This window comes from Cervus canadensis, chromosome 18 (assembly GCF_019320065.1).
Source record: "Cervus canadensis isolate Bull #8, Minnesota chromosome 18, ASM1932006v1, whole genome shotgun sequence".
NCBI classification, from domain to species: Eukaryota; Metazoa; Chordata; class Mammalia; order Artiodactyla; family Cervidae; genus Cervus; species Cervus canadensis.
In genome coordinates, this window is record NC_057403.1 from 18628656 (window position 1) to 18643407 (window position 14752).

At 57.9% G+C, this 14752-nt stretch overlaps 1 protein-coding gene across 1 annotated transcript; it reads left to right on the forward strand.

Annotated features, from left to right (window-relative positions):
- Positions 1-789: 789 nt before the first annotated feature.
- On the forward strand, positions 790-10169 carry CALM3 (calmodulin 3). Its single transcript, XM_043436198.1, has 6 exons — positions 790-1121; positions 5341-5371; positions 7537-7680; positions 7836-7942; positions 8323-8458; positions 8542-10169. Exons 1-6 carry the CDS (start codon positions 1119-1121, stop codon positions 8568-8570), a joined length of 450 nt encoding a protein of 149 aa, XP_043292133.1. The 5' UTR covers positions 790-1118; the 3' UTR covers positions 8571-10169.
- The last annotated feature ends 4583 nt before the right edge of the window (positions 10170-14752 follow it).

Below are 14752 nucleotides of genomic sequence, written 5' to 3' on the forward strand. Positions count from 1 at the left end.
CTTCCTTCTGTGGTTGGAAACTTGGAACAAGGAGTGCAAGACTCAGGTGGTCTACAAGACAGCAGGACAATGGCTGGGAAGTTTGGTCTCCCCCGCCCAGCCAAGCACAGATCCCTGAATTACAGCAGGCACCCCACTGAGGCTTACTGAATGAATGACTGAATACCTCGTTCCCAGGGCTGTCCTGGAACAGCCCGTTTCACAGACCCTGAGCCGATTAAAAGTGAAGTGAAGCGAGGAGAGGGGCTTCGCACACCTGTGGAGTGTGTCTCACGGTGCAGACACCTGCCCCTACGGGCGTTGAGTGGAACTTTCAGGCTAAAAGCTGAACCTTGAAGACCCCGCCACCCCGAGGGCCCTGGGGGCGGGGCTTCCGACCAGCATTTTGGATTGCACCATCTTCCATCTGTCAGAGGGGAGAACCAAGAAAGTACTTCTGCACCTTCTGCCACTCTTTTTACCATTCCCTGACCACGAAGACGATGTATTTGCTTCTCTAGCAGTCATACAATTTCCCCCTTCGCCTCACTACGCCTCATGGCTCCACACAGTCACACACTTCAGGCTGCCCACCACCACCACGCAGTGGCTCGCCCCAGTTTGACGCATTGCAGGGAAGGCCGGACCAATCGGCACCGCGTTCTTATTTCCGCCGTGGCCCGGACCCAATAGCGGCGCGCCTCACACAGGGACGCGTCACGCGCCAGCCGAGCGGTGCCCCTCCGCCGAGGAGGAAAGTAGAGTGGGCACAGGGGGCGGGGCGCATGGCTACGGAAAGTAGTCCCGCGGCGGGTGCGCGCGCGCGCGCGCGGCCGGCCATAAACCCAACCCTGTGAGGAGTGAGAGGCCGCGGGCCCGACAGTCCTGAGAGAGGCGCGGAGGGATCCGTGGGAGCCGCAGTGCGGCGGCGCGCGGACCGGGCGGGGCGGGGCCGGGCGAGGCGGGGCGCGCGCGGCGGCCGTTGAGGGACCGTTGGGGCGGGCGGCGGCGGCGGCGGCGGCGCGCGCTGCAGGCAGTGAGTGTGGAGGCGCAGACGCGCGGCGGAGCTCGAGCTGCTGCAGCTGCTGCCGCCGCCGGAGGACCCTCGATACCCGTGCTCCGGACACCCGGCCCTCGCCATGGTGAGTGAGACTGAGAGCCGCCGAGGTTGGGGGCACTGAGACGGCCACGGCAGAGGACCCCCGAGAGCACGAGTGGACTCAGAATGGAGGGGGAGGAGCGTTTGGGCCCCGGAGAGCGCCTCTGGACCCTTCTCTGCCTCTCGATCGGGGGCATTTGAACCCACAGTAGGGCGTTTGGATCCCCAAAGGGAGTTGGGGGCTTCCAGAAGCGACAGTTAGCACCAGATGGGGTGTCTAGACCCCGGAAAGGGCACTTGAGCCCTCCAAGGGGGCATTTGAGTCGAGGATGGAGCATCTGGACTCTTGGACCCAGGATGGGGCGTTTGGTCGCTAAGGTGGGGTGTTTCGATTCCGGGGGAGCGAGGTAAGAGTCATTGGCTAGGGAAGGAGGTGACTTGTGCCCTGATAAAGGCTTTTGGGTCCTAATAGGTAGCAGGGAAGGGGGATCGGAGGGACGCCGGGCTGCTGGGAAACTCCCTGAGAGGGGGTGGTGGATAGCTGGGCCTGGGTGGAGGGGGAGCCCTCCCGGGAGGCAGGGAGGAGGGTCGCTTCTGCAGATCAGACCCTTGAGGGAAGAAAAGGGGGTTCTCCAAGGACCGACATTGCAGAGGAAGGAGGAGGAGGGTGAGGTGCATGCTCTGGAAGGAAGAGCCTGGGGTGGGTGGCAGCCAAGGTTAGAAGATGCCCTGGAACCCTACGGGGACTGAAAAGGATGGGGTCGGGGAAGGGGTCAAAAAGGGATGGTGAGCTTGTCAGTGGTGGGGGGACAGGGCGCCTCGTGGTTAATGTGAGGGGCAGCCAGAGAAGGTTCTGAGGTTCCTATTGGGTTAAGACTATTGAACTAGGAAGGGAAATTGGGGGTTTTGGTGGGGGGAAGGGGGGCGTTGTGTTTGGGTTCATGAAGAGGTGGGTTTCCAAAGTGAAGGGTGGGAGAAAACTTCGGCTTCTGTGGTAGGAGGTGAGATGGAAGGCGATCCGGGGACATGTTAAAGAAAATGAATGGCAGCCGAGGTGGGCCTAGGGTTGGAGGTGGATGTGGTGGGTAGCTCCCTGGAAGTTTCCAGGGCAAAGCTGGGACAAAGACTGTTCAGTCTGGATGGGGAGTGGGCTGCAGAGGCCAGAGGGAGTGGCTCAAGGGTCCCTTTCCCAGGAAGAATGGGGCTGGGCAGGAGGCACCAGGCGGTGGGAGCAGGTGGGCGGAGTTGTTGGGGCCTCTATTGCGCACTGAAGCCGCATGAAATGGGGGTGGGGAGGAGCAAAGTTTAGGATGCATCAAATGAGCCAGCTTTTAAAGCTTTGAACCTCACCTGCTTGCTGCCCCTTTCAGACCCAGAGAGCTGTTTTTTTCCAAACAGGAATGCTGGTTTTACTTGGTCTCCAGCTCCACGCACCGCTCTGCATCTCCTCACTTGTGCCAAATGACAGTGCAGTACAGTGTGGCGTCGGTGACAATCACATGCCTGTTCCTATGGCCTCGGGGGTGGGGGCTGCAGAGAGGACCTCCAGAGGGACCCCTTCATCAGCCCCAGGGCCACTTGTTCCGTTCGGGGCCCTCCCTGAGTGCTTCTGTTAATTCCCAAAGCTCGGGCTTTGAGAGAAAACCAGCAGACTAGTTCTTTCCCGGTCCCCACCACCCACAGCCCCCAGCCCCCCCAGGCTCAGCCTCGGAGCCGTGTGCAGCCACCCTCCCTGGCAAGGCTGGGGAAAACAGGCAGCCGCCGCTTGTGTATCAGATCTCATACTTGCTGACACAGGCCTGATGGCTCCTCTCGCCGCTACCCCATTTTCCCCCAGCAGAGCCTTGCTAAACGGGCGCCGAATCACTGACAGGCGCCAGGAGGCCCCCACCTGCCAAATAAGACCTGAGCTTTGGCCCCACTAGTTTCTCTTTCCCTTTGTAATCAGCAAGGTATGGGTGGAACAAGTCACTGTTAACTGGCTTTGGACTTTGGCCTGAGCCCTGTGGCTCCTCCTTGGCCCGGGTGAGGGGCCCTGGCCTTGGTTTCTGATCTCATCTAACACTGCTCTCTGGCACTGGCTGGGGGCTGGGGCAAGGAAGAGAAATTATACCCTCTTCCCTCCCCCATCCCAGGATTTTTTTTTTTCCTTGTCCAGCCTCTTGCTGGAGCCTAAAGGGATGGGGAAGCAGGGGACCAGCTGGGTTATTTTGCAGATAGTTTTTGGTGAAAGCTAAAAATCTGCAGATCTGGAAAGGGAAAAAGCCCTGAGAAGGAAGGGATCCCCAGCAGTGATCAGTTTTTTGGGCAGCAGCCTTGCTTTGAGATCTATAGCTGGGAGCTGGGCCCTTTTCCTTCCCCGCGCAGGGGAGAGGGTCTTCCTAAGAGGGAGGAGGGGAGTGTGACGGCCCTACAGGCAGAGCCACGCCTATTTGCAGCAAGCCTGGAACGGTGGCAGTGCCTCCTCTGCGCGTTGCAGCTTGGCGGCAGGGAGCGGTGGACAACCAGCCTTCAGCACCACTCGGGCGTTCCGCAACCTGCCCCAGCCTCCTTGCCCCCAGCCCCTGCGGGTGCTGCCCAAGATCGTGTGGCAGGGGTTCGAAGGGCCCTGGTTGGCCCAGCCCTTACCACGTAGGCCAGGGGAATGGATGAGAGCTGGGGGAGGGCAGCCCTCCCCCCCGGCCCTCCTCCCCAACCCTGGCGCTGCCTGGCCTTGGTAACAGAAGCCCATCCTGTCTTCTCACTTTCCCCCAGCAGCTTCCTCGGGTGTCAGGACCTAGGCGATCGGCTCAGCTTCTTTGCCCATAGAAGCCAAGGGAAGCAGAGGAGCAAAGGGCTCGTGGGCCTGGGGCTGCCAGGCTGGCATGCAGGAGCCTGGCAGCCCTGGGCCTCTTTTGAAATCGAGGCAGAAGTATCTCCTTTTGGCCTCCTAACCTTCCCTTTAGACTTTGGACTTTTCCAGAATGTGCATGTGTGCTGTGTTTCCTTCTCTACATTCCTGCTTCCCCCGCCCTTAGCCATTTCCCTTCTGTAATCATCACCCTGATTTCCCCTCCTGTTCTATCTGTTTGGGGCTTAGCCTCGAGTCCTTCTTCCTTTATATTTAAGAGAAAGAAAAAGGACACGTCAGACTTGTTCTAATGTGATTGGTCTTCACATTTGGGATGGGGCAGAAGGGTGGGGGTGGGGCTCTTGCTAGATTCCCAAGGAAGTTCTGGAATCTCTGTGTAGAATAACACTAGTACACACAGTGGCACGCCTTAGTTTGAGGGGCTGTCAGACTCAGAGCTGGAAGCCTGCTGGAGATGTGGAGCCCCTTCCCCTAGTTGTAAGAGGAAATGAGGAAGGGGGCAGTGGTCCAAGGGCGAGCCGTGCCTTCTGGCAGCACTCAGGGACCCCAAGGAAAATTCCTGTTTTACTGCCTAAAGCTAAACGTTGGGATTCAGCTCCCCCATTCCCGCGTGGCTCCTCCCCCAGGGGATCCCTCTGCTGGGCTGGTTCAGGACAGGCTGGCCTCTGCTTCTCCTCTGCCCCGCCCCCAAGCCCGGCAGGCGGGCAGCAGGGGCTGCCCGACCCCGACTGGCCATTCCCCAGAGTGGCCAGGGCCCGCAAGGGTTAAAAACTGCAGCGCAGCAGGGGGAGGTGACTTGAGTCCTCCAGCCTCTGCCACCAGCGCCATGCCTGCTGCAGTCCCCTCCCCGACACTCACCCTTCTTGCCCCAAAGGAGCAGTGGAGTGAATGGTGCCCCGTGCCGAAGAGACTGGGGGCTGCCCCCCTGCCTGCCCAGGGTTCTTTCAGGCACGCCACAGACACTAGTTGGCAGAATTGTTGCCAGTTGGGTCTGCAGTGCTTGGACCTGGTGCTTCCAAATTGGTGACATAGAAACTAGGAAAGAGCCGGCTGCCTACCCTGGGCCTGGCCTGCTTCAGTTTGGAGCCTTCTAGAAGAGCTGCTTGATTAGGCTTCCAGGGCAACTGCTCCCTTCACTCAGCCTCTGGGGCTCCCAGCGGCTGTGACGGCGCTGAGACGTGAACCGGCGCAGGTGCAGCTGGGCTGGGGCTGGCTCCAGGGCCCTGGGTCAGGCTGGCCTGGGTCTCCAGCCTCACGAATCACCAGGCTTGATCCAGTACTGGCTCTGGCATGACCGCCCTTGCCCAGGTACATGGACTGCCATGTGGAGCTGGCCGCACCAGCGGGGGCCGGGCTGAGCAAGGAAAGATGTGCCAGCCCGTGACTAACTTTCTCCTTTCTGCTTTTCCAGGCTGACCAGCTGACCGAGGAGCAGATCGCAGGTGAGCTTGCTTCCCTCCTTCCCTCCCCCATCCCCCTTTCCTCCCCTCACCCTGCCGCATGAACGCCTCTGCATCCCCAGCCAAGTCTTAGGCCAGCCAGGAGGAGCATCTGACAGAAACTCATGTGTATGAGCGCGCACAGTGACACCAGACCCCACAGTCCTGAGCCAGGCCCTCCTCAGGCAGCAGGGCCGTGTTCCTCTCCTGGCCAGGGGTCACCGGGCCTTTTAATCGGTGGCTGCAGGGTGAGCCCAGCCGTCTGTCCTGGCTCCTGCCAGTTAGGCTCAGAAGGTGAACTCCCTGCAGGGCTCCTGGCCCACTTCAGGAGCCACCCAGGGGAGGGCTTGTCACTCCCACCTCTGCACTCCCCTTCGCTCATGCTTGCACTCACTTCTTCCTGGGCCGGAAGTGTCTTCCCCCAGCTCTTTGCATCAGACAGCTCCTTCTCCTCTTTTGGGTCTTGATTCAAATGTCATCTTGGAAAGGCCTTCCCTGACCCCATCTCAAATAAACAGCCTTCCATCACTCTGTTTCCTTACTAGCCTTTCTCACCATCTGAAATTAATCTCTGATGTCTGCCGACTGCATCTCCCTGTCACTAGATGAGATCCTCACTGGGGGCTTTTTTGTGTGTTGGTCCCTGCTGTACCTTTGGTGCCTGCAACATAATGGTTGCTGCGTAGATTTTTGTTAGCTAAATAACTAAATGAACAAGGGAACGATCACATATCTTCCAGTAAGCTTAAAGAAGTCCTTGAGTCCTATGTAATTCATTTTTGTAGGCTCCCCTAAAGCCCTGTGGCCACAGCTACAGGAAGTACTGTGTGCTGAGAAGGTTTCCGTGTCCTGTCCCCCCACCCCTGCCCCCCCAGACTGTGAGCTACTACTAAAGGACAGAGACCAGCTCCCAGTTACGTCCCACAGCCATGGGCCAGCACGAAGTAGCCCCTGGAGCCCGGCTTTGCTGTCAGGGTCCACAGGCTGCATGTGACACGCACAGAGAGCCCAGCTTCCGAAGTGGGGGAGGTGGGCGTGGGCTTGCCTTCTCTTCTTTACTCCCCTCTCCTCCTCCTTCCCCCACATCTTCAGCTTCTGAACTTTGGAGACCCACCAAGGAAAAGCAGAGAGCTGCCTTGTTGTGCAGTGATCCTGAGCGCAGGGTGCCCGCGTGACCCCTGAGAACAACAAGGCCTCGGCACAGGGAGGCGCCAGCATCCCCCAGGAGACTCGGAGTCTCGGAGTCTCCAGGGCCCAGAGGCTCAGGCCGGGGCAGAGCCTCTCGGCTGTACGTGTGGCTCCCGTACCGGCCACCCACAGCCCCAGCTCTGCCCTCGCTTGACACCAACACACACTCCACATCGCCTCCACCCTCCCCTCGTCCCCATTAGCAAACTGTCCGCCGCCTCACCCCAGCCCACACCCTCTGGGAATAGGCTGCCAGGCATCTGTTCCCCTAGGGTTTGGGGGCAGGGAGCACCAGGTGCCAAAATGGGCCCAGTGGGAGGGCAGGAGCCACGTGCTTCTCCTCCCGCTCCTGATGCGGCCCCAGCTGTGGCCTTCCCACTCAGCACCCCCAGCTCCTCGGCCTCCTGGCTTGGCAGCCGTCCCCTCTCCTTCCACACCCGCCACCCCGCCTACCCCACACAGTCCATCAGCCGCGCCCTGCTGCCGGCCGCCCCCACACTCCGACCCACACGCTGGGTCTGGAAACTGAGAGCCGGGCTGGTAGTCCCCGTCGGACGGGATGCCGTGGCGCCCGGCGCTGTCCTGCAGTCCCTCCTGCCCTTCCTCTCCTGGCCTGCTGACCTTGCCTGGCACACTTCAGACGGAGACTTCCTTGGCTCTCCTCCCTTCCGGGACACTGGTCCGTTTCATCACTCGAGGGAGAGACTGAAGCCAGGGACCAAAAAGAAATGTAGAGGATCTAAGGCCACCGTCAGCCCGTTTTCCCCAGTGTTCTCAGTGAGCCGGGCGGAGCGGGCAACTTTCCCCGTCACCGAGCAGGCTCTCCGTGAGGGGTGAAGGGAAGAAGGAAGCGGCCTGTGCCCAGTACAGAGGCAAGAGGCTTGGGCTGGCATCGGATCCCCTTCTGGTTTCTTGAGGCGGGCCTGACTCTCAGGCCTTGCCGTGCCCTCACCTCTGGTTCGTTGTGCTCCTCGCTGCAGAGTTCAAGGAGGCCTTCTCCCTCTTCGACAAGGACGGGGACGGCACCATCACCACCAAGGAGCTGGGGACGGTGATGAGGTCCCTGGGGCAGAACCCCACTGAGGCCGAGCTGCAGGACATGATCAACGAGGTGGATGCAGATGGTGAGCCCGCACCCAGGGCAGGAGGGCAGCCCTCTCCCAGTGCCCCCGGGGAGCCGCCCTCCGGGGTGGACGACCAGCGTCTCCTCCGCCAGGGCTCTGGGGACATCTCCCCGGGCTCAGGCCCAGAGCATCTCCCTCCCTCCCCCACCTCGCAGGGAATGGGACCATTGACTTCCCCGAGTTCCTGACCATGATGGCCAGAAAGATGAAGGACACGGACAGCGAGGAGGAGATCCGAGAGGCCTTCCGTGTGTTTGACAAGGTGAGCAGGCCTTTCCCTGAGGGGCGCTGGCATTCCGGCAGAGAGTAGGACAGGTGGGGTTGCGGGACACCCAGCCTAACCGGAGTCACCACTTCCAGAGGCCAGGGTTCCAGTGCCAGCCCCACTGCCAGCTTGCTCTGCCACCACAGGAAGCCCCTGCCTATGCCAAGGGAGGTGACTGACAGGCCCTGCGCTGGGGTCTTTCTCCCGCTGCCCCCCAGGAGAGAGCCGGGCGAACGGACGCCTCGAGCTTGGAGCCTTTGTCTGTCCCCTGACACCCAGGACGGCATGTGCTGGGGTTTCTCCCACTCCCCCCCAAGAAAACGCCGGGCAGACGAATGCCTCACGCTCAGCGCCTTTGTCTGTCCCCCAACATGCAGGACGGCAATGGGTATATCAGCGCTGCAGAGCTGCGCCACGTCATGACGAACCTGGGTGAGAAGCTGACCGACGAGGAGGTGGACGAGATGATCAGGGAGGCCGACATCGACGGGGACGGCCAGGTCAATTATGAAGGTGAGCCGCCAGCCCCGTCTCCATGCCCACGGGAGCTAGGGGAACCCCACTCTCTGCTGACCCCCCTGTCTTTCCTTCCACAGAGTTTGTACAGATGATGACTGCAAAGTGAAGGCCCCCGGGCAGCTGGTGATGCCCATTCTCTCGATCTCTCTCTCTCCCCGCGCGCGCACTCTCTTCAACACTCCCTGCCTATCCCGGTTTTAGCAAACACCAGTTGATGGACTGAGAATCTGATAAAGCAACAAAAGATTTGTCCCAAGCTGCATGATTGCTCTTTCTCTTCCTCCCGAGTCTCCTTCCAGGCCCCCGCCATCTCTTCCTTCAGCCCTCCCGCCTTCCATTCACATCTTCCAAGGCCTGATGCATTCATAAGATGAGCCCCCAGTCCCCTTCAGGGGGCCTCTGCCCTCCTCCTCCAGCCCGGGTGGCTCGCATCCATTTTGGTTTGTTTCTGTTCATTCGTCATCTTATTTTGGGGTGCCAGGGTGGCCGCCGGCGCTGTCCCGGGACCTGCTTGGGGAGGGGCCGAGGCCCTCAGGAGGGCCGGGCGTGAGAGGCACACCTTTTGCTGTTGCATGCGACCAGCCTGTGATACCCTGTGCCCATCCCAGAGCCTGTCGGGGCAGGAGTGCCCAGCGGGGCGTTCCAGAAGGACTGAGGGTGGTGGGGAGGGCCCGGAGCTGCGGTGTTGCCTGGATGTGGCCCAGGAGGCGGCCAGGGGGCGAGGGAGGCTTGCTTGGCAGCTGGCATGCTCTTAGCACGTGAGGAGGCTGGCCAGGCTGGGCAGCGCTCAGATCCCATTGGCTGCTCTTCTGAAGCCATTCGACTGGCTCCCTGAGGTGGGGTGGGTGGGGACCGCTCCCCTGGTGCCCCTGCACATTGCCCCCCATCCCGTGTTCCCGAAGCGATCTCAAGCTGTCCTGGTGCTAACATCCCACGCCGCTCCCTCATGACGCCCCCGCCCTCCCGCATCCCGGTCCCCTCGTGGGAACGCACGTGGGGTTGGCCGCTTTGTCACATGCGACTCATCCTTCCGTTTTTTCTTTATACCCCTTAAAACTCTTAATTTTGTCTGAAAAACTCTTAATTTTGTCTGAAACCATGCCGGGCTAGCTGAGGGGCGGGGATTGGGAGGATGTGCCCCACCACGCGCTCAAGAGAACATACCTGCAATAAAACAGTCCTGTTGGCCCGCCGGCCCCTCCCGCTTCCCTGTGGTGGCTCGGCCGGCTCCCCAGCCCCATCTGTGCTGTCTGTGCGCCCACCTGCCTGCCCCCACACTCCCCAGCGGAGAGCATGATCCGCAACCTGGCTTCTGACTTTAGCCTCTGGGACAAGTAAGTCAACATGGGCAGTTCGGTCGTCTGGATTTTTTTTTTTCTTTTTTTCCTTTTTCCGTTCATTTCATCTGCCCCCACCCCCATCCCACCCCACCCCTCAGGTCGATCAAGTGGCTTTTCCTGGGACCTGCCCAGCTTTGAGAATCTTCTCGTCCACCCTGTGGCACCCAGCCTCCAGGGAAGGGGGGGGGGCATAGCGGGAGACCCAGCCAAGAGCTGAGGGTAAGGGCAGGTAGGCGTGAAGCTGTGGACGTTTTCAGAGTGTTTTGGTTTTTCTTTTTTTTTTTTCAAACCGGGCAATATTTGTGTTCAAGCTGTGAAGAAAAATATATATCAATGTTTTCCAATAAAATACAGTGACTACCTGACTGCTCCTCCCTTCTTGTCTTGGTTTCTGGGCCTGCTCCCTGCACAGGCCTGAAACCCTGCCCCAAAAGAGTCTGTCTGCTGTGGGATCTGGTTCCCTGGCCAAGGACCAAACCTGGGCCCCTCACACTGGGAGTGTGGAGGCTTAGCCACAAGGGGGGTCCCAGCCTGTCAGCTTTGAGTGCTCGGCGCCTGCACATGTGTGTAGGACCAACCCCGCCTTAGTAGGGCCACCTGTCAGCCACACACAGGACCACACCGTGAGGCCCGAGAAGGCCGGAGGCGGGTCCATCGCGTCACAGCAACGGCCCGGTTTGGGGGCAAACCAGTGACAAGCTGAAAGGTGGATGGATGGTCACCTGCTGTCCAGGAGGAGGAAGGGCATCATCCAAGGAGAGAGGAAGGCTAGGTCCAACTGGGGGGCCCAGGCCAGGTGGGGGATTCTTGACAGGGCCCTCTGGCCAAGAGGCGACCAGTCCCCATTGGCAGGCTAAGTGCTGAGTTTGAACTGAACTGAACACAGTGGGGAGAAAAGAGGTGTTCCTGAGCTCACAGCTTCAGTCAGTCCCGAAAGACAAAGGACTAAAGCTCAGAACAACTACTGTAAACCCTAGAAAGCCCCTCAACTTCCCCAAGGTAAGCGCAGCTATGGAAAAGAAAGCATGGGACTTCCTGGCAGTCCAGTGGTTAAACCTTGCCTTCCAATTAAGGAGAGTGAAGATCCCACATAGTGCCAAAAAACCAAAACAACAAAAACAAGCTCATGTTGAGGTCTGAGAAAACAAAATTCTGTAAAGCAATTATCCTTCGATAAATAAAAAGTAATATTGTAACAAAGTCAAAGACTTTTAAAATCATCCATATCAAAAAAAATTAAGTGGGGAGGCCCAGTCCCCAGGTACAAAACCCATCCGATTCCCTCTCAGGGGTGGGAGTGAACGGTCAATAGACAACAGTCTAACATCTGAGCAGCTGTCTCTTTGACCACCGGGAGCAGGCAGGAGGTGAGCAGAAACAGCTCAGTGGAGTAAAAAGCCACCTATTCACCTTCACCTGGCCTTGGGAGGATGGCGAAGCCTCATGAGGCCCAAACTCAGGGGCTTTCCTGTGGCTTCAGAGTAAATGGTCATTTAAAAAAAAAAAAGGGTGGGGGGCGGTGGTGGTGGCTTCCCTGGTAGTCCAGTGGTTAAGAGTTTGTCTGCCAATGTTGGATCCTGATCAGGGAAGATCCCACATGCACCCAGGGTCACTAAGCTCATGCACCACAACTATTGACACTCTAGAGCCTGTGCTCCACAAAAAAAAGCCACTGCATTGAGAACCCCAAGCACCGCACCCAGAAAGTAGCCTCCAATCTCAGCAATGAGAGGAAGCCCACACGTGGCAACAAAGACCCAGCACAGCCAAACATACTAAATCTCTTAAAAACTGACTTCAGGTAGGCCAGAGGGCTTCCCCTGGTGGCTCAAATGGTAAAGACTCTGTTTTCAATGCAGGAGACTCAGGTTCGATCCCTGGGTCAGGAAGATCCCCTGGAGAAGGAAATGGCAACCCACTCCAGTATTCTTGCCTGGAGAATTCCATGGACAGAGGAGTTGGGTGGGCTACAGGCCATGGGGTGGCAAAGAGTCAGACACGACTGAGTGACTGACAGGCCAGAGATAAGGGGAAGGCTAGGCTGAGGCTGGGGTCAAAACAGTGGAATCTGGGATGAGAGCTGCCTTCTTAGCAGCCAGAATACCTGTGGAAAACTCTGGTCTTACAGTTCAGAAGAAGACAGGTCTTGGTGACTCACAGAATTGGGCTCCAACACAGTGTGACCACTCACTTCAGTGTCTATACTCACTAAGCCTCAGGTCTTAGCTCTGACACTGCCTTCTTCATAACCTTGGAACAGTGACTTCACTTCTCTGAGCCTCAGTTTACCCATCTGCAAAATGGGAAACAATCATCTCTCAAAGGAGGAACATAAAACATCCACCTCAGAGGGGTGTGCCACTTTCTAGACATCATCTCATTTATATCTCACCCAGGCCAGGTTGAGTCCCAATAAAATTTTTTTCCCATTTTTTTTTCCCATTTATGACATGTATCCTCCCCAGTGGGCATATGAGCATAAGTTATCAAGAGCTGACAGGAGGGATGTCCCTGGCAGTCCAGTGGTTGAGACTCTGAGCCTCCACTGCGGGGGTGGGGGGGAGGTGGGGAGGGGCGCAAACAGGTTGGATCCTGGGCCAGGAAACTGGCATGTCACGTGGCGTATATTTATTTATTTATTTATTTATTTATTTATTTTAAGAGCTTACAGGAAAGGAACGGAGGCCTGGGAAGTAAAGCCTCTCACAGCACTCTTCTTGGAAGTGGCTGCACTGGGACTTGAACCCCAGGTTATTCACATCCCAAACACCCACACTTTTAACCACCCCAGCGCGTTGCCTGCACTTCTCTACTGCCTGTCGATTATTTCCCCCCTTGGGCCCTAGTTTTTGAAAGACTTTTACTCCCATACAAACTGCATTATTAAAAAGGCATGACTTCCCCTTCCCATTCTTTATTAACCACAGGCACGGAGATGGCACTCTCCAGTGCTAATGGACAGGGGAAACGCGGAGGAGCACGCATCAGCTGATGCTGGCCGTGGAAGTCATTTCCAACTCAGGCTCATGGATCCGCTGGGCCAGCTCAAAGCCTGTCACTGAGAAAGTGACTAGGCAGGGGGCCACATGGTGGGACACATGCCCACCCGGGGCCCACAGGAGAGAAACCCAGGCTCCCCGCACTTGCGGGAGGGAGTGGCTGTGGGACCTCGTCTCAGTGTCATTCCCACTGTGGCCAGCAGGTGGGGCAGTGACTACAGAGGGACCAGAGAGCAGCAACTCCCAAGAACCCGCGAGGGCGTATATGGGCGTGCATGCTTAAGTCCCATCTGTGCTCCAAAATCAGAAATAAATAAAGAAATGAAGTTAAAAGTGCATAAAGTCTCCGTGAAGGAGACATACTTGTTCCTAGTCTCTCACTTCTTGACTCCAACCCCAGACCAGAGCTGGCACCTCCCTTGTACTCTGTTCTCGATACATTTCACAGCTTATAGGTTTGTGTTTTTACTGCTTATTGTAATATATATTTCTGAGATTATTAAACTGTCACCCCCTGAGAGCTCCCCGGCGGTCCAGTGGTTAGAACTCCGCACTTCCACTGGCGCAGGGTACAGGTTCGATCCCTGGTCAGGGAACTAAGATCCCACATGCTGCAGGGGGGAAGAAATTGTCACTCCCACTGGATTGTGAGCAAGGTAAGCCCAAGGCAACATCAGACACCTGCTATCTCCCTAATGGCACAGAGCTGCCTTGAGCCCAGAGCAGGCTCAAGGGAATGCATGAATGAATGAGAGATGAAAGAAAGGAGGCATTAGAAACCAGAGTCAGAACCCTGAGCACAACAGAAGCCCTCCTCTTTATTTGGTTCACTTTCTTAGAGTCCTCAGATCCATCCTGGCTCAGCCATCTCCTCCTCCATGCAGCCCTCCCCGATCTTCTCCCTAAACTCCACCTTCCCTGGCCCAATCCCCCAGCCCTGCCCACTCTGAAGAGTGAGCTCCAGGAGAGCAGAGCTAAGGCTATCTGTCATCACTGTGTCCCCAACATCACAGGGATAAAACCTGACATACAGGAAGCCCTCAATCAAAGCCTGCTGAATGAATGAACAGCTGTCTGTGCTACAGGCTGCAGTGAGGGCCACCATGGAGCCCCGGAAGTGCCTAGAGCACCTGAGAGGAGTGATAGCGCCTTCAAGGATGAGGAGGAGCCTCGGCGGGACCTTGAAAGGCAAGGGTGCTTTTGATGAATGGAGAAGGGAAACATCTTACAGGAAGGGTGAGCCCAATGAGTAAAGAAGTGGAGGCCTGAAAGGTCTTGTGCTCTTTGGGGAAATCACGATTTTCTGCTGTGGCCAAGCAGAGAGCGTGGGAGTTTGGCCCTTGGCCTCCAGGCAGTGGGAGCCCTTGGAGCTTGGCAGGCAGGGGAGGGGCCACTCAGACAGGAGCTCCAGACAGGACTGTGGCCGACAGTGAGACGCTACCCCAGGAACCAGCGGGGAGAGGAGCTTCCAGATCTGGGCAGATGGGGCGGGAGTTGGGGCCCTTGGCGGACAGCTTAGACATCCACAGTGGGATGCAGAGGAGGGGACGGAATCCTGAGATGCTAGGCCTGGTGGGTAAAAGTCAGCAGAAAACCAGCTTCAACACTGAATCCTCTCCTTCTCTTAATCAACACCCGAAAAAGAGGACTGATAGTGGCACCCACCTTGGGGTGCTGGGGGTTGAAAAGCCCAGCCCTGCGCTGCCATTCAGCGAGTTCTGAGGGGCCAGAATGGACCCACCTTCAGGGGCGGCCCAGAGAGGAGATGCGCACCACCCCCACTTCCCAGGGAATCTTGCTGGACAGGTAGCGGGTGGGGCTGGGGGGGTGCACCCTTGACTCCTGCCTGAAACACAACCCCTCCACACCAGGTCCCTTGCGTTGGTTCCTGTTGAGGCAGATTTGGTAACCAAGGCCAGACCCTCGTCTGAGGTTGCTTGACCTGTTTT

Bases quoted from the DNA above. Each gene is read 5' to 3' on its own strand.
- CALM3 (XM_043436198.1), top strand. The intron at 7,681-7,835 runs GTGAGCCCGCAC...CCCACCTCGCAG, and splicing joins CAACGAGGTGGATGCAGATG to GGAATGGGACCATTGACTTC. The intron at 7,943-8,322 runs GTGAGCAGGCCT...CCCAACATGCAG, and splicing joins CCTTCCGTGTGTTTGACAAG to GACGGCAATGGGTATATCAG.